Source organism: Capra hircus, chromosome 26 (genome assembly GCF_001704415.2).
Source record: "Capra hircus breed San Clemente chromosome 26, ASM170441v1, whole genome shotgun sequence".
Lineage (NCBI taxonomy): Eukaryota > Metazoa > Chordata > Mammalia > Artiodactyla > Bovidae > Capra > Capra hircus.
In genome coordinates this window covers 30,535,373-30,558,451 of record NC_030833.1, presented here as the reverse complement: position 1 = coordinate 30,558,451, position 23,079 = coordinate 30,535,373, and the positions used below count along the sequence as shown (strand labels likewise).

Sequence of the window (23,079 nt, the reverse complement as noted above, 5' to 3'; positions counted from 1 at the left end):
AAAGAACTGACTCATTGGAAAAGACCCTGATGCTGGGAAAGATTGAAGACAGCAGAAAAAGGGCGACAGAGGATGAGATGGTTGGATGGCATCACCGACTCAATGGAGATGAGTTTGAGCAAAATCCGGGAGATAGTGAAAGACAGGAAAGCCTGGTGTGAGGCACTCCGTGGGGGTCACAAAGAGTCGGACAGGGCTTACAGACTGAACAACGACAATGTGTACATAGGTTTATCACTGTGTATTCAAAGACATTGCATCTTCTCTGTTTTAAGAAGAATTATCTTGGCTAATTCAAGCCCCAGATATATATGCAGCTTTCTGGACATGAGATCAATTTTTCTTAGATGACTAACATAATTTATTTAGAATAAGAACGACAATTCATCAAACTTTCACTGACTCAAAGGAGTTCCAGCTAGGTTGCTTGAAGTTTCATGTTTATCCATCTGTTTATACCCATGAAAGCACTGAAAAAAGCTGATCAACTTAAGCCAAATCATGCACAAAAGGACCTGCAGACATCTTGAATGTTCAGTTTGAGGGCAGTATGACATCTCAAAGTAAACTGGCAGCTGACAAAGATCCTCAAATGGGATGGTGGTCACAGTGAGTTCTACCATTACAGGAGATGCCAGCCACCTTTTTAAAAAAGCAAACCCAAATACTAGCATTAACTGTTATGTTTCAAAAAATGGCTATTTAAGTTTTAAAAAATTGGAAGTTTGGTCATGGATCATGCTGGCATTTCCCCAGACAATAATTAATCTTGAGTACAAAAATAATATTATTATTATATGCTATTATCTACTTACAGTTTTCTCATTTTAATACTCACAGGAGTCCCAAGAAATGGCTACTGATGCTACCCACATTTTACTATGAAAGGAATATCAAAAGAGACTTTTTTAAAGTTGTGTCCTGTGTTAGCACTGTGAAGACCTCCTCAAGTACTCAGCTTTAGTCCCCACACCTTTTTCTGTCTCTTCCTCAAAAACAACCAAAGACAGAGTCTCCCAAAAGGCTTCTCTCCAAACAGCACTTATTAGTAAATCCCACAGATCAAGCCCAACAGCTTTGCCACATAACTATAAGGCATATAGCTCTTTTAGATGGCCAACGACCTCAGAACTTTAACCTACTCCAACATGGGGAAAGCTGGCTTTCACCATTTGCAGCTGAACAAGAATCTCAAGTCAACTCTGAACTGGAAAAGGCACCAAAGACCATATACCTCAAGTGTGATTATATTAGCCCCAACAATAGATAAAACTTCTTGTCACAACTTGTTTGTCAGTTGAGCTGACCATCAGTTCTTTGGATAACTTTGGATAGCAAATTTATTTCTAGGCCCTGTGATATGCTGATACCTGTGACTACTGCAAAGATTTTGTAAGAATAACCCAAACAAATTTTATCAATGACTGTGGAAAGTTAATTTGACTGAGTCAATGGATGGAATTTTATATACCTTCATCTACAATATCTGATTCATTGGTCAGGAGATGGAGAGTAATGAATACTGATTAAAGGAAAAAAGTTATCCTTGCTCTATTTGAAATCTTAAATTTCAGTATTTTACTCTAACTTCTATCATTTTTTTGGTCATTATTTTCAACTTTTCTGTCCTCTAATTGTTAGCAACATCCTAACCCTAGATCAGTCTAACCACCTGCTCTATCAGTTTTCTGTATCCAAGCTACTAAACATTACCATCAAAACAATTATACTTTCATTCTTTCTGCTGTCCTAACTAATTCACAGGTTTTCACTTTTGCTCTGGATTCTTAATAAATGTCCTGGACCAGCAACATCTGCCACTGCACACACCAGCTTTCAAAAGCATACTCATTTAGCATACTCTTAAATCTATGATGTCACATCTCTTCTGTTATAGTTAACCCAACATCTTACTTTGGGATAGGAGGCTGTAAAGCAGTAAGAGTTTCACCTTTCACTCCCTATACCCACAGAAGTATCTATATCCACACACATCTCCCTCTCTAAGATCAGGAGCAACAAGCCCAACCCCTCCCACTATTCTCTGGAGTCAGCCCCTCAAAGTTGTTCAGAGACTTCCCTCTCCACAGGCTTTTGGCCCCAAGCGCATAAACAAGCTTAAGCCTTTCTTCTAAAAATTTACTTCCCTTCATTCTTCAACCTCTCTGAGCTGCTCATCTCTCTTCCTTCCTTAACAGCCAAGCTTTAGGAAACAATAGCTTAGATAACCAGGTTTCAAACTTACGGGTCTCAGGACACCTACACTCAAAAATCCTTAAGAACCCCAAAGTTTTTTAGGAATTAAACTGATAAATATAAAAATATTCATTTATTCATTAAAAATAACATAAATTCATTATCAAAACATTTTAATCCAAAATAACTGTATTTTCCTCAAAAAATTTAGTGAGAGTATTGGCATTATTTTACATTTTTGCCCACCAACTTATCAGAAAAGTATTTAAGTATTGAGAAGCTGACAAATTTTGGATGATGGACAGAAGTTTTCCTACATTCTAATTTTTTGCTTGAAACATGGAATTTTATCATTGACAACTAGTATTGTTTTTTTAATCCTTCAAGTGATAGTCATGCTCCATTAATTTTTAGAAAATATCTGCCACATACGCAAATCTGAAGAACCACAGTTTATCTGATGATCATTGTTCCAAGTAAAAATGGTGTTCTGTTAAATAGGCTGGTCCACAAGCAATGTCAACAACTGCTGATGTGGTTTTCCTTAGGACAACCGTCATACCTCAGCAGGGCTTCCCTCATAGCTCAGTTGGTAAAGAATCCACTTGCAATGCAGGAGACCCTGATTCGATTCCTGGATCAGGTAGATGCCCTGGAGAAGGGATAGGCTACCCACTCCAGTATTCTTGGGCTTCCCTTGTGGCTCAGCTGGTGAAGAATCCGCCTGCAGTGTGCAAGACCTGTGTTTGATCCCTGGGTTAGGAAGATCCCCTGGGGAAGGGAAAGGCTACCCACTCCAGTGTTCTGGCCTGGAGAATTCCATGGACTGTAAAGTCCATGGGGTCACAAGCAGTCAGATACGACTGAGTGACTTTCACTTTCATACCTCAGCATGTAACAGAAGCACTTTATGAGTACTTTCCATTTTGTCACAGAGAATATTAAAAAGACATATACCCAAGGGTTGAGATTTCTTTAGAATTTTTATTGCCTTATCAAGGACACTTTTAAATGAAACTGGCTTTTTTTTTTTTTAAACTATGAACCCACATTGGTGAAAATCAGTGACTACTAGCATACTCTGGTGCTAGTGCCTTCATTCACGCTAAGCAAGGTGCAAGCTGTTTACCCATCAATGTTTTTGCAGCATCAGTGAAAATGTCAACATAGTAAAAGAGGCAAATAACATTCTAGTATTGTGAAAACAGTTTTGACTTCACTGACTCCTCTTAAAAGGATCCTTTGCAGATCCTCAGGGGTTCATGAGCTACACTTTTGAGAACTGCTGATCTAGACTGACTTCTCCATTTCCTCCTATCCCACTCCGTCTTCAGCCCACTACAATCTAGTTCTGTTCCCAAAAGGCCATTATTTTACCAAGATCACCAATCATGTCCAAACAACCAAGTCCAATGGACATTTTCATTATCATTTTTATTATCCACATCTCTAGCATTTCACCCTGATCACGTTCTTCTCGAAACTCTCTGTCCTATTCCCATCGTATCATTCCTACTACACATTCAAGTCATTCCTCAATCTTTTTGTACACTCTTCTGCTTCTAGCCATTTCTTGAATGTTGCTATTCTCTAGATCCATCCTTGGTTTTCTTATTCAACATATTTATACAAGATGATCGCTTTATTCCTATGGCTAATTACTCTCAAACCAGCTAAATATCTAGTCTGGACTTCTCCACTAAATCCACATGTTCAATACATTCATACATATGTACGTACAATACACATGTATATATGTATATATATGTGTGTTTATATATACATACACACATATATACTATTGTCCATCTTATTTAAATGTTCCACTGACACCTTAACATCAACATGTACAAAAATGAACCCACATTCTTTTCCCATTAAGCCTGTCATCTTTCCTATACTTCCTATCACGGTGAGTGGTCCTCACCCACTAGAACTGGGTGCTAAGAGCATCTAATTGCTCTAGCCAGAAACTTGGCAGGCATCCATGACCCTCTAGGCCACCTCCTTCCACCCATATACAATCCATTACCCAATATTATCAGTTCTACTTCCTAAATACCTCTCTTGCCTTTATCTTCCTTTTCTTCACTGGCACTCCCCACTGCCACAGTTCAGGCTCTCTGCTTTAGTTCATGTCCTACCTTATCCTGTGCCACAATTACTCAACAACCTCATAACTGATGAATGTCTCTAACCCAGCCACACTTTAATCCATTATCCACAATGTTACCAATGCAGTATTTCTAAAATGCTAATCTGATCATGCCATTCTCCTGATTTTATCTTTTTAGGGTTTCTCTTTGCCATCATGATGAAATCCAAAACTGTTACTGCGACGTGCCAGATCCTTTGTGATCCAGTCACATTTCTCCTTCTGATACTCTATAATCCAGTCACAATACATTTCCTCAAACACACTAACTGCTACATGTATGTGTCTTTATCTATTATACTTGCATATATAAGAGTATATATACTCTTTCATATATACCTTCTTTCACCAAGCTACTGCTACTTATCTTTTAAGGCTCATCTCAGATGTCATCTCCTGCAGGAAACCTCCTCTAACCAACCATGACTAACCAATCAGGGTTAGATGCCTATTGTATATATATCTCATACATGTTTGTGGAAATTAACTGAACAAATTCCACTACAATAAAAACCAATGTAGAGGAGATTATGTTATTTGTTACATACTATTTAAGATTTGCATGTGTTTGTAATTTTGAGGTGTAAAAGTTACAGTTTTGTTTATTTGTTTACAATTTCAGTATCTAACATATCAGGGCACAGAAGTCACCTTTTACTTCTTCCCTAATCCTTCAAAACAGATCAGTTTTTAACTGAAGGATAATATCGTGCACATACATAATACTCTATAGTTTTCAAGCACTTTCACAAACATCCTGTCATATATAATGCCATATATAGTCACTGAGTTAGGAAAGTTAGATTCCTACCCCATTTTGCAGAAGAGGGAAATGAGATACCAGGAAAAAAAGTTATTTGCTCAATAAAGTGCCCAATTTAGAATTAAAGCCTTCTAATTCTCAATCCAGGTGCTTCCCTGGTGGCTGAGCTGTAAAGAATTCTCCAGTAATGCAGGAGACTTAGGAGACATGGGTTCAATCCCTGGGTTGGAAGATCCCCCGAAGAGGAAATGGAAACCCAGTCCAGTATTCATTCTGGAAAAATCCCATGAACCAAAGGATCATGGTGGGCTATAGTCTGTGGGGTCAAAAAGAGTTGGACATGACTGAACATGCATGCAATCCTCAATCTAGTGCACTTACCATCAGAACATGCTCTGTTTTCAGCAGATGTTCAACAGAAATGAACAGTTTTGTCAATGAAATAAGCAACCAGCGACAGGTGCAGAGGAAGGCATTATCTTCAAAGTATACTGTTTTGGCCTAGCATATGGGCATCTCTCTGACGATTCCACACCTGAACCCACAGCCTCAAATTATTTCCAATCTCTTTAACTTTAAGCAGCATTTCTTTCTTTTTTTTTTTTTACTTTACATCTTTCCACACATTTTCTTGCTTCCTCTTTTCCTTATTCTGAGTTCCTTTTTTCTCTTTCATTCCTTCCTTTCACTTTCCTTTAAAATTTTCTCTATTTCAAAATAAACAACTGGGACCTAATTAAACTTAAAAGCTTTTGCACAGCAAAAAACATAAACTATAAACATAAACAAGGTGAAAGTATAAACAAGGTGAAAAGACAACCCTCAGAATGGGAAAAAGTAATAGCAAATGAAACAACTGACAAAAGACTAATTTCAAAAATATATAGGCAGCTCATACAAATCAATACTAGAACCTAATCAAAAAATGGGCAAAAGACCTAAAGAGGCATTTCTCCAAAGAAGACATACAGATGGCTAATAAACACATGAAAAGATGCTCAACATCTCTCATTATTCAGTTCAGTTGCTCAGTCGTGTCCGACTCTGCGACCACATGAATCGCAGCACACGAGGCCTCCCTGTCCATCACCAACTCCCGGAGGTCACTCAAACTCACGTCCATCCAGTTGGTGATGCCATCCAGCCATCTCATCCTCTGTCGTCCCCTTCTCCTGCCCCCAATCCCTCCCAGCATCAGAGTCTTTTCCAACGAGTCAACTCTTCGCATGAGGTGGCCAAAGTACTGGAGTTTCAGCTTTAGCATCAGTCCTTCCAATGAACACCCAGGACTGATCTCCTTTAGGATGGACTGGTTGAATCTCCTTGCGGTCGAAGGGACTCTCAAGAGTCTTCTCCAACACCACAGTTCAAAAGCATCAATACTTTGGCGCTCAGCTTTCTTCACAGTCCAACTCTCACATCCATACATGACCACTGGAAAAATCATAGCCTTGACTAGCTGGACCTTTGTTGGCAAAGTAATATCTCTGCTTTTCAATATGCTATCTAGGTTGGTCATAATTCTTCTTCCAAGGAGTAAGCGTCTTTTAATTTCATTGCTGCAATCACCATCTGCAGTGATTTTGGAGCCCAGAAAAATAAAGTCTGACACTGTTTCCACTGTTTCCCCACCTATTTCCCATGAAGTGATGGAACCAGATGCCATGATCTTTGTTTTCTGAATGTTGAGCTTTAAGCCAACTTTTTCACTCTCCTCTTTCACTTTCATCAAGAGGCTTTTAAGTTCCTCTTCACTTTCTGCCATAAGGGGACTTTTCATTATAGGGGACTGAAATGCAAAAGTAGGAAGTCAAGAAACACCTGGAGTAAGGGCAAGTTTGGCCTTGGAGTATGGAATGAAGCAGGGCAAAGGCTAATAGAGTTTTGCCAAGAGAACGCACTGGTCATAGCAAACACTCTCTTCCAACAACACAAGAGAAGACTCTACACATGGACATCACCAGATGGTCAACACCGAAATCAGATTGACTATATTCTTTGCACCCAAAGATGGAGAAGTTCTATACAGTCAGCAAAAACAAGACCGGGAGCTGACTGTGGCTCAGATCATGAACTCCTTATTGCCAAATTCAGACTTAAATTGAAATATCGCTCATTATTAGGGAAATGCAAATCAAAACTTCAATGAGATATCACCTCACTCTGGTCAGAATGGCCATCATCAAAAAATTGACAAACAATAAATGCTGGAGAGGGTATGGAGAAAAGGGAACCCCCTTGCACTGCTGGTGGGAATGCAAATTGATACTGCTACCATGCAGAACAGTATGGAGATTCCTTATAAAATGAGGAGTAAAACCACCATATGACCCAGCAATTCCACTACTAGGCATGTACCCTGAGGAAATCAAACTGAAAAGGACATATGTAACCCATGTTCACTGTAGCTATTTATAATAGCTAGGACATGGAAGCAACCCAACATCCATTGACAGATGAATGGATAAAGAAGCTGTGGTATATATACACAATGGAATATTACTCAGCCATAAAAAGGAACACATTTGAGTCAGTCCCAAAGAGGTAGATGAACCTAGAGCCCATTATACAGAGTGAATTAAGTCAGAAAGAGAAAACAATTAACATACGCTAGCACATATATCTACTTCTGCTTTACTGACTATGCTAAAGCCTTTGACTGTGTGGATCACACAAACTGTGGAAAATTCTTTAAGATGGGAATACTAGACCACCTGACCTGCCTCTTGAGAAATCTGTATGCAGGTCAAGAAGCAACAGTTAGAACTGGATACAGAACAGACTGGTTCCAAACTGGGAAAGGAGTACATAAAGGCTGTATATTGTCACCCTACTTATTTAACTTATGTGCAGAGTACATCATAAGAAATGCTAGAATTAAGACTGCCAGGAGAAATATCAATAACCTCAGATATACAGATGACACCACCCTTATGGCAGAAAGTGAAGAACTAAAGAACCTCTTGATGAAAGTGAAAGAGGAGAGTGAAAAAGTTGGCTTAAAACTCAACATTCAGGAAATTAAGATCATGGCATCTGGTCCCACCACTTCATGGCAAATAGATGGGGAAACAATGGAAACAGTGACAGATTTTATTTTTTGGGGCTCCAAAATCACTGCAGATGGTGACTGCAGCCATGATATTAAAAGATGCTTGCTCCCTGGAAGAAAAGTTATGACCAACCTAGACAGCTTATTAAAAAGCAGAGACATTATGTCAACAAAGGTCCATCTAGTCAAAGCTCTGGTTTTTCCAGTAGTCATGTACAGATGTGAGAGTTGGACTATAAAGAAGGCTGAGCACCAAAGAATTGATGCTTTTGAACTGTGGTGCTGGAGAAGATGAGATCCAACCAGTCCATCCTAAAGGAAATCAGTTCTGAATATTCACTGGAAGGACTGATGCTGAAGCTGAAACTCTAATACTTTGGCCACCTGATGTGAAGAGCTGACCCATCTGAAAAGACCCTGATGCTGGGAAAGATTAAAGGCACAAGGAGAAGGGGACGACAGAGGATGAGATGGCTGGATGGCATCACCAACTCAATGGACCTGAGTTTGAGTAAACTCCAGGAGTTGGTGATGGACAGGGAGGCCTGGCGTGCTGCAGTCCATGTTGTCACAGAGTCAGACATGACTGAGCAACTGAACTGAAATGAACACATATATACAGAATATAGAAAGATGGTACTACAAAACCTATTTGCAAAGCAGCAATGGAGACACAGACATTATGAACAGACTTATGGACATGGCTAGGGTGGCAGGGGGGATGCGGAGAAGGAGTGGGTGGAGGGTATGGAGAGAGTAACATGGAAATATATATTACCATATGTAAAATAGATAACCAATGGGAATTTGCTATATGACTCAGGAACTCAAACCAAAGCTCAGAAACAACCTAGAGAGGTTGGATGGGGAGGGAGGTGGGAGGGATGTTCAAGTGGGAGGGGACATGGGTAAGCCTATGGCTGTTTCATGTTAATGTCTGGTAGAAACCAATGCAATACTGTAAAGCAATTATCCTTCAATTAAAAATTAATATATTAAAAACTTTTCTATTTCAAACTTTATTACTTTGCCTTCCTAATTTCTTAAATTCTCACAGACTTAAATGCTGTTGTACTATAAACATCTCAATGTGAAGCTGAAGTGTTAGTCGCTCAATCATGTCTGACTCTTTGCCACCCCATGGACTGTAGCCTGCCAGGTTCCTCTGTCCATGGAATTCTCCAGGCAAGAATACTAGAGTAGTTTGTCATTCCCTTCTCCAGGGGAACTTCGTGACCCAGGGACTGAACCCAGGTCTCCTGCGTTGCAAGCAGATTCTTTACCAACTGAGCCACTAGGGAAGCCCTAAACATCTCAATGGCAATACCAAAACTGGAATTGATTCTGCAGCTTGCTTAAAATCCAGTTTCACAGATTTGTTAAGCTAGTGATGGTTTCCTAAAATGCCTTTGTGTACTGTGAAAGTGTCTTACCTGAAGGTCTGTGCTTTAACTGCTTATATAGATCAATTGCACGCTGTTCCCTATGAAAGAGAAAACATGTTCTAAACATGAAGATAGTTTAATGACTTTAATAATTTCCAACTTGAAATGAACAATATTATTTGAATAGAGTAACGACCCTATTTTCAAGTAATTATATATTGCCAACGAATATTTTACAGGGTGTTTCGCTGGGTAATAAGCAAGATCTTAAGATGCAAAGTTTAATATACTAAGTATCTGCTCTGATCTACCATCACTTATATAGTATCTCTGCACCAGAAACACTTAAATGGGAAAAAAATTATGTCCTGTGATTAAAGAAAAAAAATCTGAAGTTTCTAATCCAAACACTTGGGAAGTTAACCTTATTTAGGGAATTTAATAAATGATACCTTCCTTAAACCAGAAGTGTGGTAAGTAGGGAAATAGTTTGAACTTAAAATACTTGAAAAATTATTAACACTCACATGAAAAGATGCTTCGATTTAAAAAGCAAAGGTCATGGAAAAGAATTTGAAAAAGAATAGGTGTATATATATATATATGGCTGAGTCCCTTTGCTATATACTTGAAACTATCACAACACTGTTAATCAACTATAATATAACCCCAATATAAAATAAAAAGTTTTTTAAAAATAAATAGTAAACATCAACCCAAAGAGTTATTGCCAAAATTTCCTGTGATTAGGAAAAAACTTCCTTTTTAAATATGATGCCAATGTATTTGTGGAAAGAAAACTATAGAAAAGAACCACATATAATCTTCCAGAAATACAATGAAAGAATAATCTGCTACCAAAAATTACAGACACCAACACTAACAACATGACTTCACCCTTACAGAGATTCCATCAAGTCTCCCTGACGTCGTCCATAGGGGCTCTTCTGTAGCTCCATGATTTCAGTGTGCAGGGACATGATTTGATCCTCCAGGTATCCAATGACACCCACCTAAAATATGATGAAACACAAAAGAAATGACAGGCTCACCACCACACAATATGAGGAACTCAGAGAATAACTTCTTACAGTAACAGAACAAAGTGATTTAATATAAAACACTGATTTTGTTCAAGCCTGTTTGTCTCTCAGATTATGGCATGTAACTTTCATATGAGAACCAACTTATTTCAGGCTTCTCTCCTGACAACAGTAGACTACTAGCATTTTCTTTCTCCTCCTGAGAAGGAAAAAGACAGAAGTGTCACTAATAAGTAAAAGTGACTATCAATACCACTGCATCTTGATTCTACAATTTTCAGTGTCTCTTGTTCCCAACTTGAATAAGGATGCAGAAAGATAAAGACACTGGATTTCCCAACCCAGGATACCAACTGCCACACTCATTCCTCAGGAAGTGCTGGCATCAAGGAGAGCAACAATTTAATGGGACCACAGACAGATGTACCAGGTAAAGAAGCAATCTGCCACCTACAGTGTGACCATAAAAAATTTATTGTCCAAACCAGCAAAATTTTGAGAGTATTATTGATAATAAGGGCTTCCCTGATAGCTCAGTTGGTAAAGAATCTGCCTGCAATGCAGGAGACCCTGGTTCAATTCCTGGGTGGGAAAATCCCCTGGAGAAGGGATAGGTTATCCACTCCAGTATTCTTGGGCTTCCCTTGTGGCTCAGCTGGTAAAGAATCCTCCTGCAGTGTGGGAGACCTGGGTTCAATCCCTGGGTTGGGAAGATCCCCTGGAGAAGGGAAAGGCTACCCACTCCAGTATTCTGGCCTGGAGAATTCCATGGACTGTATAGTCCAGGAGTCACAAAGAGTCGGACACGACTGAGCGTTTTTCACTTAACTAACTTAACTAATTGATAATTAAGGCAAGAGAGGTAAACTAACTTAACTAATTGATAATTAAGGCAAGAGAGGTAAACTAACTTAACTAATTGATAATTAAGGCAAGAGAGGTAAACATCCGAGTAAACCAGGATGTCCAGCCATCCTATCAAAACCAGTCTTAAAAATAACAGTGATAACTACCATTTATTAGTCACTCCCACTTAAATCTGTATAACCCCACTAAAAAAGGTCCCCATAATATAACATGGAAACTGAGGCTCAGTGAGGCTTCATTTTAGTCTCATTTACCCAAAGCTCTTGTTTTTATCCACTGTAGTACTTCCCTCTACATACACATACTAGGTATCTGTCTGATATTCAGGAATGATATGAGAAATACTCTACAAACCAAAAGCAAAGAATTTCTAAGGGAGACCTCAGGAGTTAATAAGCACACAGAATGAGCTCAGTGATTTTACCTCAGCATAGTGGATAGCCTTTTCTTCCATTTCTTTCCAAGCTTTTAACATTTTTTCTGAGGCTAAAAAAAGAGTCTTAATTGGTTATCTCAGAAATAGCCATAGGTTTAATTACTGACCTACCCATCTCCTTGCCATATTAACATCAAAAACAGAGTTATGAGTTGAATTGTTCCCCCAAAAGATGGTGAAGCCCTAACCTTGTACTTCAGAATTTGACCTTATTTGGAAATAGCATCAGGTGCAATTAGCTAAAATTAAGGTTGAGTCTTAACCTAGTATGACTAGTGTCCTTTTAAGAAAAGAAGAAGAAACACAGCAACAGACAAATGAACGGGAAAGCGCCATTTCACAACAGAGGCAGAGACTAAAGTGCCACAGCTGCAAGCCAAGGAATGCCAAAGATTGCTGGCAAAGTACCAGAAGAATCTAAGGAAGGATTCTTCTCCATAGGTTTCAGAGAGCATGGCCCTGACAACACATCGATTTTAGACTTTAAGCCTCTGAAACTGTGAGATAATAAATTTATATTGTTTTAAGCCACCCAGTTCATAGCAATTTGTTATGGCAACCCTGGGAAACTAATACAGATGACTTTCTCTTTAAAAAAAAGAAAAAAATTTTTAAAGTAATACATGAACATGGTATTTTTAAAAAATCAAACACTATATAGAGATATAGAAGTCTCCTCCCCTCCGCTCTCCACCTTCTGCGATCCCAGTGTGAATCATTTCTTACAGCGACACATCTCCTTTTCTCCCATAAATAGAATCATCTCTATATACTTTTCCTTCCTTGCTTTTTTCTCCAACTTAAAGCACTGCTGCCTTAAAGATCAAGTGATCTTTTAATATCAGCACACATAGGTCTACCTCACTCTTTTTAAACAGTAGTCTAAGATATACAACTTAGTAAGGTAAGTCAAAGATAATCCGATGAAATAACTATGTTTTGCTATTCATCAGAATGCCTACAATATACAAACAGAAATAAAATATCAATCATAGAACCAGCTTTGGTAAGAAAACTTATTTACCCAGCTAGACACTGTTGATCATTTAATTCTGAAATATACACATCTTGCTCAAGATAAGTATACAAACAGAAATGCTGAAGGCAACTCTTCTGGTTTATTATTTGAATTTTAACTCTGCTTTTTACATTTCCTTAGTACATCTGAAGGGAGATAAGCTTAGAATTAAATACCAAAACATTGGAGGCTATGTACAATAAAAAACAATGGGACTCCACAGTAGGTTGTTTAGAAATTTTAAAAAAAACCCTGAAATTGCATGTATTATTATTTATAGAAGGGTAAGTAATTTAAGACATCCCAGGCTAAGAAGTCACCCTAATCCAGACTTTGTATCTATTTTTTAAATGAGGTTTGACAATCAAATTCTTAAATCATTTTGCATTTTTCTAAAGGTGAGCAATTTTAGTCCAATTGTGGGGGTGAGGGGTGGGCAGAGTAAAGCTGCTCAACTAAACGTTAAAAAAAAAAAAAAACTAATATTCAAACCAAATACAGTTTACAATAATATGAGATGTCCTATCTTTTGTTCTAATATGAATGCAAGTGAAACAACTGGCTAACAGGTAAGAAGGAAACACAGCAGATGGCTTCAAGAGACGAGACACTTGTTTCAAATACATTATCCAACACTTACATATCCCGTACGTCATCTGCTCACTATATCTTTCCAAGTCAAGCTGAATGCTTTTGTGAAAAAACTCCAATTTAGCTTTCAGTTGCTGAGATGCTGAGATCAAAGTGTTTTTCATTTTTGTCAAGTTAGTATTGTATCTAAGAAGGCTTAACCTAAACCACAGCAAGACAAAAACAAGATATAAGCATTTTACAAAAGCTTAAAAACTCGAACTGCCATAAGCCCAAAGCCTATGTTCCTATTATCAATCTATGAGACATAGCTGATCTCTAGAATCTCATCTCTAAAGAATTTCTGCTTGTGATACTCTATGATAAAACAATCTTCTTATACTAGGAGCATTCAGGAACTACTGTTAGTCTACTGCAACTGGATGGTTTCAGACTGTTAACAAGAATTCTACATGCCTCATCAGAATATTACATTACAAACCGGCCCAGTAATATATTTTTGCATGGGATATTGACTAGGGAAAAGCAGCAAAATTTAATTGAGCATGAATGCACATGACACTGTGCCTATAAACAAGAGAATTCACTTACATGGCTGCTCTCTGTCCCTGAAAGAGCCTGCTGTAGTCTTCTTTCAGCCCAGACACATAGTGTACTGCTTCAGCCCAAACTTTACGCAACTGGATAATTGGAAGCTGTATTTTGCTGTCCTGTACTATGTGTAAGAAGACAGGGGAAAGGAGACGGGAATTACTTTTTAAGATTCTAGTGTTCATTTATTATTCTTCGTGATTTTCTGTCCATACAAATATTCCTATAGATGCTAGAAACCAGATGCTAGAAACAACCACTTGTTACAGTTCCATTCAGTCAGTGTAACTTTATTGAACACCTGCACATTACTTGAGTCCTGTTCCAGATACAAGGGGAAATAAAAATGAAGACATAATTACTACATAATCACAAAGCTTACAATTATTCCTGTATCTGTCTTTTTCTTCCTTGTTTCTCTCCAATCTGGAATCCTCTTTTTTTTTTCCTCTCCAATAATCCAAATTATTTATTCTTTTGAAGTTCTAAACTAAGTCCCAAGTACTCCACAATCTGCTATAGTCTTTTTTGCTTCTGAATAACAAATTTCATCTCTTGAACTACCAACCCAGCTTCAGAAAAACACACTGGGTAAATATGCCTTTAACAATATGCCTTTAAAAATATGCCTTAAAAGATATGCCTTTCTCAATGCAAGACTTATGAAATTATCTATTTATGATAATCTCTTGTGTTTTCTTAGGTAAAGGGGACGTTTCTTTCTAAAACCATGGCAGGTAGATATTAAGTTCAATGAAATTTCATTTTAACATTATAAAATTCTCCAAGATTGAAGAGAGATTCATCTCGTACTTTAAGGTGGTGATTATATTCTGTTATTCTTTTCCAGTGAAAATCTTCAGAGAAAGGGCACTACAACAGGTTTCACATTGAGAAAACACATTATCTGAAACAGATGTCAAACAAATAAAGCTGTGTATATGGAAAAATCTTTGCCTCCCCTAATAATGATAGCCTCAACTAACTTCTCTTCTATTTTTACATACCCACACTTAATCCTGAGGCTTCCTCTGACAGACCAAACAAACAAAACAAAATAAAAACTCACACACTTTAAAAAAAATAGTCTAGGGGAAGAGAGTCTAGAAAAAAATTATATATTTAAAAAAAAAGTCTGAAAGTGCCCAGAAATGATACCCCAGTAGCAAGAAGCATACCAAGTATCCAAATTTTGATTTCTAATGCTGTTCTCAATTAAAGGAACCAGGGCTCCTTGGAGAAATGGCCAATTCTAGGACTATGGTAGAAAATTTAAAAGATGCGCCTGGAATACTACATGGTACCAGAAAGTAAGGAAATGCTTAAAAAAAACAAAAGCAAAAACAAAAACACCCTCACTGATGGGTCAAGTAGAAGAAGGACAGGAAGTCAAATGAAAGAGCTTCTAAGGTAAGCTGCAACAATTTGAATAACAAAATAAACTAGTATTGGATTATAATCTATAATATAAAATAAATATCCATGAATTCAAATTTATATCATAAATGATTAAATAAATTAATAAATGGGAGAGAAGAGATAATTCATGTAAGCAGAAGCGTTTTCAATAAATTATATAGACATTCTACCCTAAAGGAGGAGGCATGTAACTCCTACTCCTTAAGTGTGGATTCTTGCACAGTGATTTCCTTCCACAGAGTATTGAAAGGAGGAGAGGGTAAGACTAAACTTCACAGTGAAGAAAGCTGACTACTTCAGCTATGTGAGCAAGGTAACACTAACAGTCATTAATCATGTTTATAGTATGTACCGTTTATATAATGTTTTCAAAATAGCACTTGAATTCTTTGATCTTTCTCTCAAAAACCCATTATCCTAGCCTAATCATGAGAAAAAAAATCAGGCAAATTGCAACAGAGGGGCATCCTACAACATATGTGATCAGCACTTTGAAGGTCATCAAAAATAAGGAAAATCTGAAAAACTATCACATCCAAGAAGAGCCTAAGCAGACAGGACAACTAAACGTAGCATGGTATTCTGGATGGGATTCTAGAACAGAAAAAGGACACCAGATAAAAACTAAAAGAAATCTGAATAAAGTATGAACTTTAGTTAATAACAATATATTGGTTCATTAGTTGTAACAAAGTACCATAATCACGTAAGATGTTAACAACAGGGGAAACTATATGTGCAGGGGAATAACATAAGAACTCTGTCCTATCTGCTCAATTTTTCTATAAATCTAGAACTTTTTTTTAAACTAATGAAAAGGAAAGATTACATAATTTCAGCCCTTGTGACCAATTTTGTCCTTGATTTTATAATATGCTTGTTTTTAGTTTTGGGTAGATAGAAATTAACCACTTACTTCTTTAGTAGAAAACATTAATTCGCTGAGGAAAAATGAAATCATTTGAACATTAAGTAGTATTCATAGGATAAAATGAAGTATTTGAACATGCTTAAGTAGTGAAGAAACTAAAAAGTGGGCTTAATTAATAGTGAAGATTCAGTTTTTCACGTGAGAGTCATATTCATAGGAAAGTCGTCTTCTGCCAAATGAGGAGTCTGGTGGTGATTTAAAATCTACCTCTTCACCTTCCAAACCATACAAACCCATCTTTTAGCACATATAGAATCCTGAAGTATGACACAGAACAGAAACACCAAAGAACCATTTCTACTAATCATGTCGTGTCAAAATTATATTACTTCAGGTTTAAAGCTCAGTCAGTAAATGAACTATACTTACCAATATAATTTACACAGTCAGATAAACTTCTGGAAGCAAATGGTCCTTCATATACAGTCTTACTTTTATCAAACAAATAAACCATATAGCTATCACAGCCCCTCTGAAAAAAAAAAACCAACAATTAAGAAGAAAAGATTCTTGAAAATTCTAGGTTCTCTAAGTACCTAACCACCAAATTTCCTACTTTGAAATGCCAACTGTGAAGTCAAGTTCTTAGCAAACATCTCACAGACTTAAGGTCTAAATTTTTATTTAAGGAAAATAAGTAACAGTAGTATGGACTAAAGTGAAAACAGTCACCAGACCCAAAAGGGCAAAAGCAAAAAGTTACAACAACATACAATGGGAATACTTTTTCAGTAATCAAAGGAATGAAGTAATGATATATGCTATGGCATGAATCAATCTCAAAAACATAACGGTAAGTGAAAGAAATGAGACACAAGAGATTAAGATTCCACTTGTATGAAATGTTCAGAAAAAGCAAATCTATATAGGCAGTAAGTAAATTAGTGATTTTCTGGGGTGGGCAGAATGGATACTAGTAGTTAAAGAACATAAAGACATGGAAATGTTTTAAAACTGATTTATGATGATGGCTGTGCAATTAGGGTGGTTTGCTAAAAAAAAAAAAACTGAATTGTACACTTGAAATGGTTAAATTATATGATATATAAAATATGCCTCGACAAAGTCAAAAAAGGAAAATGAAATGAGTCATGACCAGAATCATTTATTACCATCCATCCATCCTCTGACAGGACCTATGAGACTGCTGGTCTGATTTCAAGGTTATAGGCTTCAGGAGAAAAAGAGGAAAAAAAAGGATGGAAGTGGCACCAAAGAGAATGTCATATACAGTTTAAAATAACCAACGTTTCATTTCTGTCTTTTCACCTTGCAAAGCAATAAGCATAATGAGTAGGATAAAACTAAAAGAAGAATTATAAGATGTGGACCACTCCCCAGATGATTCCAAACAGACATCAAAAATGCAGGGCATGCAATCCCTGTATGCAAAGAGATTTCTTATACTCTAGGTATATTAGAATTGTCTTACAACTCCATCCAGAACACACTGAGAGGCTGGTTTCCGAGGATCCAGAGAAATTCCCATCTCTGAAAGAAGCTCTTGAGAACCAGTATTTATTCCAGTTTCCCGCTCAATACGAGACTGTAGTGAATGAAGACTTTCATCAGGTGGTAACAGAAAAGAAATTATCTTTGCAGAAGTCATATTTAGGATATGTACTATCTGTTTAAATAAGAAAAAAGAGAAATAACTTTGATTATTTGCTACATAAATGATTCAGTGCTAGTTACTTAAGGGCATTATCTCTGCATTAAATAAGATTCAATCATTTTCCAAAATGAAATCTATAATTATGACATTCTGAAAACTAAAGAGTAGAATTTACTTTTCTACTGCAACAGATGTTAGTTCCCAGGAATTAAGTGTGAAAATTCTAGGGATGTATAAAATCAAGAAAGAAAAACTCCAATTTAAATAAGCAACACTTACTTTTCAGAAAGGTATCACTGACCTAGAAGGAAACGTTTATGAACTGCCTAACAGATGCCAGCCACAAGCTAACCGCTTTCACATAACATCTTGTTAATCAGCTCTTCTACTCTCCTTTTTGGCAAAACAGAAACCAGAGGTCTGAGAACTTCTCACTTAAAAGTCCCACTGAAAGTAGCCAGATACAGGCCAACTAAGTGTGAGACTGAGTCAGGCAGGGCTCTACTGAGGTAACCAAGGATAGTTACAGAGTTAGAGGTCAGTCTTCTGAACAGAATCTAATTTTAAATCTGTGTCCTTCTACTGCCCTTGGATAAGCCATACAAAATTAATACCTATGTTTTCCCAATGCCTTATACTGACTAGTGGATGCAAATGATTAGAAGTATTGATGACACAAATGTTTATCACAGAGGTAAAGAACTAACTTCCCTTTAGTATATAATAACTTCTAAGTAAGGCAATGGCACCCCACTCCAGTACTCTTGCCTGGAAAATCCCATGGACGGAGGAGCCTGGCGGGCTGCAGTCCATGGGGTCACTGAGGGTCGGACACGACTGAGTGACTTCACTTTCACTTTTCACTTTCATGCATTGGAGAAGGAAATGGCAACCCACTTCAGTGTTCTTGCCTGGAGAATCCCAGGGACGGGGAGCCTGGTGGGCTGCCGTCTATGGGGTCGCCGAGTCGGACACGATTGAAGCGACTTAGCAGCAGCAAGTTTAAAAAAGGTGTGAGGAAGAGAAGGGAATCTTTCAAGTTGACATGGATTACAATACAAGCATACCAGCTGAGACCTGCCATTCCTTCCCAGCCTCGGCAGATTTTATCCTGTGACAGTGGCCACTAAGATCAATAGCAGAAACGTAGTATGAAAATCCTAAAGTGGACATTTACTTTTACAGAGGGCATATTTCAAACTATTACGGGGTTCTCACAGCATCCCACTACCAAAGCCAAGATAGAAGGGAGCAAAACAAAGGGAGAGGAAATACAACCTAAATGAATTCTTTTGTTCATTTAAATATCTGATAAGTATCTACTATGGTACAAACTATTAAGTGTGTTGTGCTAGTAGTGGATATGCAAGCTGAATAACTTAATGATCTTTGCCCTCTATAGGATAACAGTCAAATAAAAGATATTAGGACACAATAAAAGAACTAAAAGACAAGGCAAAATGCAATAGGTACTGTAATGATATAAAATATTATGCAGATTTCAAAGAAGATTCTTTGGTGGGAGGAAAGGGGTGCTTTATAAGGAGGTACTATTTGAGCTGAACTTTGAAAAGAATGACTAGAACAAGAAAAGACCGAAAGAAGAAAAGTTCTAGGCAAAAAACAACAAAGTAGGCAGAGAAGTAGAAAGGGATGAGCATAATCAAATGTACCTAAAATGATGCCCCCTTAGGGGAAAACAGGAGATAAGACTAAAAGCGTAGGATGAAATGAGACCAAGACAGATTCTGAATGCCAATGTAAGCATTTGGAATTTATTCAGTAAGCAAAAATGAACTGTGGAAAGCTTTCTAAATTGACAACCTAACAAGTTTAAAATTGGTAAAACACTCAAAAAATAAACTGTACAAAATAAATGGATATGCAGATTGAGGGAGATGGAATAGTCAGACAGCCAAAGTGATGGAAGGGTGATGGGGCAAGTAAGAAGCAGAGGAAAAGCTGTAGAAGCAGTTAATAGAGCAAACATGCTCAGTTTTTCATGAATTATGTCTTGCCAGTGGGACCACCAAGTGTAGTTACAAATACTCGGCAGAGAGCTGTACAATCACAACTAAGGAGATAAACTTGGAAGTTATCCATATTCAGTTTATAGTTAAAGTTATATAACTGAAGAAATTGTCAAAAAAAGGAAGAAAAGTAATACGGAAAAAAAGACAGCTAAGTAAAGACTCTTAGGATATTGTTATACTTACAGGCATGAAAGAAGTGGCAAAGAATGTTCAGTATACTTTTTTTGACTTTTTTGCATATTTAAAGTTTTTCATAATAAATATTTAGAAAAAATGTAATCAGAATCTACAAACTTTTCTTAAGGAAAGGAAATAATTCAGTAACTGTTTTACTGATTTCTTCTTTCTTTTTCCCCCCAGAAATATGGGATGAGCTTACTTTTTAAATTCATTTTTACCTGGAAGAGAATTGCTTTAGCATGCTGTGTTGGTTTCTGCTGTATAACAATGTGAATCAGCTATAAGGACACATATATCCTGTCCCTCTTCAGTTTCCCTCCCACCCCACCCCTCTAGGTTGTCACAGAGCATCAAGCTGAGCTCCCTGTGTTACACAGCAGTTTCCCACTAGCTATGCTGATTTCTTCTTTAAATGAAAATAAAACAGATGTCATTCCCTCCTTTAACAATATAATAAATACCTTAGAAAAATGTCCTATAATAATAGCAATCTATTCTGCATACATGCTTCTGTGCTCATGACATTCCTCTGCTTGCAAATCTTTCCCCCTACCCATTCTCCAGATTAACACTTCCTTATCCTTCAAAACTCAGTCCTATTATTATGTCTGGGAAGCAACCCTGAACTACTATGACTAGTACCCTACACACCCCTTATTCTGAAACCTCACGCTAATACTGATCCTTTAAAGAAGATGTTACTGTACCTAAACTGCTTCTCGGCCTTTTGGCTGAGATTGCAGATGGTAAAGCGTCTGTTTACGATGTGGGAGACTCGGGTTCGATCCCTGGGTCGGGAAGATTCCTTGGAGAAGGAAATGGCAATCCACTCCAGTACTATTGCCTGGAAAATCCCATGAACAGAGGAGCCTGGTAGGCTACAGTCCATAGGGTCGCAAAGAGTCGGACACAACTGAGAGACTTCATGTTCACATACCTAAACTACAAATAAATATAAATATATATATATATTTTGCCTAGATTCACAGATATACAGTTCAGTGCTACAAACTGAACTAAAGTCTATAGAACACAAAACACATAAGGAGTCGTCCTTACTCGTGCTCTGTAAAACAAGCACATGCTCACAGACTCCTTACAAGTAGAAATGATGTTATGGTTACCATGAAAAGACTGAAAAATATGAGAAAAAAAACCAAAAATTTTTGAAACCAACAAAGAACTAAAAGGTGTCACCAAGTCCTGCTTGTCTAACATGCTGGGGGATGATTTACTCCTTGGCACAGTAGAAGAAAACCAAATCACGACACAAGCTGTCTTTTCAATGTGAGCCAAGAAGGACATCAACACCAAGTTCCTATTTAATGAAGTATATCAAGGTAAGAGTAAAACCTGACATTACTACTACTTTCTCATTTACATTTTAGAAACACTATCTACCACAAGTAATCAACAAATATGAAAAGATCACAGATGAGTTGTTTCTACATATACAGCATAACAGAACCTCTCGTTCATATCAATGGATATTTACTGAGAATCTGGTACACGTCCAGCTTTGTACAGAATGCCAGTATAGGAACACTGTGATGGTCGGATAGATGACTGTTAATAAAAGTAAGAAAAACAATCTCAGCATTAAAGAAGACAATCTATGTGGAGAGGCATGAATGGAAGATGAGAAACAACTAGAGAATATAATAAAAATGGTTAAATGACACACTGTGAGGTAGACACAGTTTGGAGAAAAGGAGAGTTGAGTATGCGCCAGTATAGGTGAGGGGATATAGAGAGAGAGATATCAGCCTGGACAGAAGAACAGCATCTGTCAACACAAAAATGGATAATGGGCTTGATAGCATAAGGTGCAATGACAAGCTGGTCCTAAGCGAAGTAAAGGGTAAGAGAAATGAAACAAGCACTTGGATGAGGTAGACCTAAATGAAGAAAACCCGCACAAACCCAGTAGACTTGATTTGGTAGGCAAGAAAAAACTGTTAGTTTCTTGGACTGGAGAATCAAAAAGCCTTTTCAAAAAATAAAACAGGCAGTTCATGCAATACGGACTATAGGATGGAAAGGAAGTATAGAGGCAAAAAGCCAGGTAGGAACCTTCCTCACCAAAACAAATCCAATATGATTAGACCTAAATGAATGAGGTGAAATGGTACCAATATGAGAGAGGGGGAAAATCCAAAAGATACTTCAAAGGAGTGATCAATAAGACCACTTAGAAGTAAAACTGAGAAAGCTTACTAAAGAAATAGAAATGTACTATTAAAATATATTTATGTCCATTCTCCAATCAGTTTGTTAACTTCAATGAAAGTCTTATGAAGTAGACCCCATTCAAACTAACCTTCAAATTCAGAATGTGATCCATTAATACAAAACATCTTGGCTGCTTCAAAGTAAGATCAACAGGTCCTCCTCTCTGCTGAGGATCCCAGTTTAGCATCAACTGCAGCCAGTTTTCCATGGGTTCTACTATTAAACTAGAAAACATACAAAAATAGGATAAAAATCATTATATTCCAATTTTCTTTTAGTTTTGTAAAAAAAAAAAAAAAAGTGGTTGTATAGGTTGGCCATATCCTTTGTCATTATTTGTATGATATTATATCTTATTTCCAAATAACTGATGAAATGACAGGTGACAAACTTTTTTCCACTAAAAAAAAAAATCCCAAACCCATATGTGCAAGTTAGTTATGGGCAACTCCAATGGGTGAATTCAGTCCCATTTCCTAAGGAACCCATTCATCACAGTATTCTAAGAGTGTTCTTAGCACCTAAGCCAATCAGTTGAATGGCAGTTCTTATTTCCACTAGACTGGTGCTGT

At 37.3% G+C, this 23,079-nt stretch overlaps 1 protein-coding gene across 2 annotated transcripts in view; it reads right to left on the bottom strand.

Annotated features, from left to right (window-relative positions):
* Positions 1-23,079, bottom strand: part of CHUK (conserved helix-loop-helix ubiquitous kinase) — a 40,912-nt gene that overhangs the window by 7,164 nt on the left and 10,669 nt on the right. For both annotated transcript variants that reach the window (XM_018041347.1, XM_018041348.1), the window contains exons 9-16: positions 22,596-22,731; positions 17,880-18,074; positions 16,817-16,919; positions 14,098-14,221; positions 13,556-13,707; positions 11,886-11,947; positions 10,455-10,564; positions 9,600-9,649 (exon numbers count right to left, since the gene is read on the bottom strand). In XM_018041347.1, the coding sequence (XP_017896836.1) occupies positions 9,600-9,649; positions 10,455-10,564; positions 11,886-11,947; positions 13,556-13,707; positions 14,098-14,221; positions 16,817-16,919; positions 17,880-18,074; positions 22,596-22,731 (932 nt within the window). The remainder of the gene's footprint in view (positions 1-9,599; positions 9,650-10,454; positions 10,565-11,885; positions 11,948-13,555; positions 13,708-14,097; positions 14,222-16,816; positions 16,920-17,879; positions 18,075-22,595; positions 22,732-23,079) is intronic.